This window comes from Sphaeroforma arctica (genome assembly GCF_001186125.1).
Source record: "Sphaeroforma arctica JP610 unplaced genomic scaffold supercont1.12602, whole genome shotgun sequence".
In the NCBI taxonomy this organism is placed as follows: Eukaryota; class Ichthyosporea; order Ichthyophonida; genus Sphaeroforma; species Sphaeroforma arctica.
This window is the reverse complement of record NW_014027956.1, coordinates 1-719: the sequence shown is the minus strand read 5'-3', so window position 1 is coordinate 719 and position 719 is coordinate 1. Positions and strand designations below refer to the sequence as shown.

General features: G+C 33.0%; 1 protein-coding gene across 1 annotated transcript; it reads right to left on the bottom strand.

Moving 5' to 3' along the window:
- Positions 1–113: 113 nt before the first annotated feature.
- On the bottom strand, positions 114–311 carry SARC_17892 (hypothetical protein; the record flags this gene model as incomplete). The annotated part of the gene is made up of 1 exon (XM_014288024.1): positions 114–311. A coding segment is annotated over one exon (198 nt), but the record flags the coding sequence as incomplete, so codon positions are not given.
- Between the last annotated feature and the right edge of the window lie 408 nt (positions 312–719).

Below are 719 nucleotides of genomic sequence, written 5' to 3'. Positions count from 1 at the left end.
ACACACACACACACCCACCCACACACACACACCCACCCACATGCATGCATCATATACGTATATATATATATATATATATATATATATAACCCTCGTTCACACATAAAACCCAATCACAGATATACTAACGTGTATATACCTACCTCAGTGGCATCCACATAGCTGTGGTGGTTGAGTGTAGCCTGTGGTTGCGGTGCAGTTGCGTGACCGTCGGCGATTTCTTCTGGTGACGAGTCCACTGTCTCCTGTGAAGTCACAGGTGTGTCGTTTTGGTTGACACTTGGCATGATGGGAACATTTGGTACAGCAGCCTGTGGGAGATGGAGGTATATATGAATAAAACTATGAATGAATACAAGAATGCATGAAATAATTATACATGAATTCAAATATACGAGAATATAATTATACATGAAAAATATTTATATACACGAATATAAAGATATATAAATATAATAAGTACGAATATAGTTATACCAACAAAAAAATACACAAATATAATTAGTGTAAGATATGTTTGTACAAAGAGTGTGCATTTTTGGATACATTGTGTCGTTGGAATAAGAATAAGGTACAATAGATAAAGAGTATGCCAATATACATACAAATATAGTATTTTGTAAGTGCCGTTTTGGATTGAGAAGGAATTCATCTATATATATATATATATATGTATATGTATATGTATATGTATATGTATATGTATATGTATATGTATA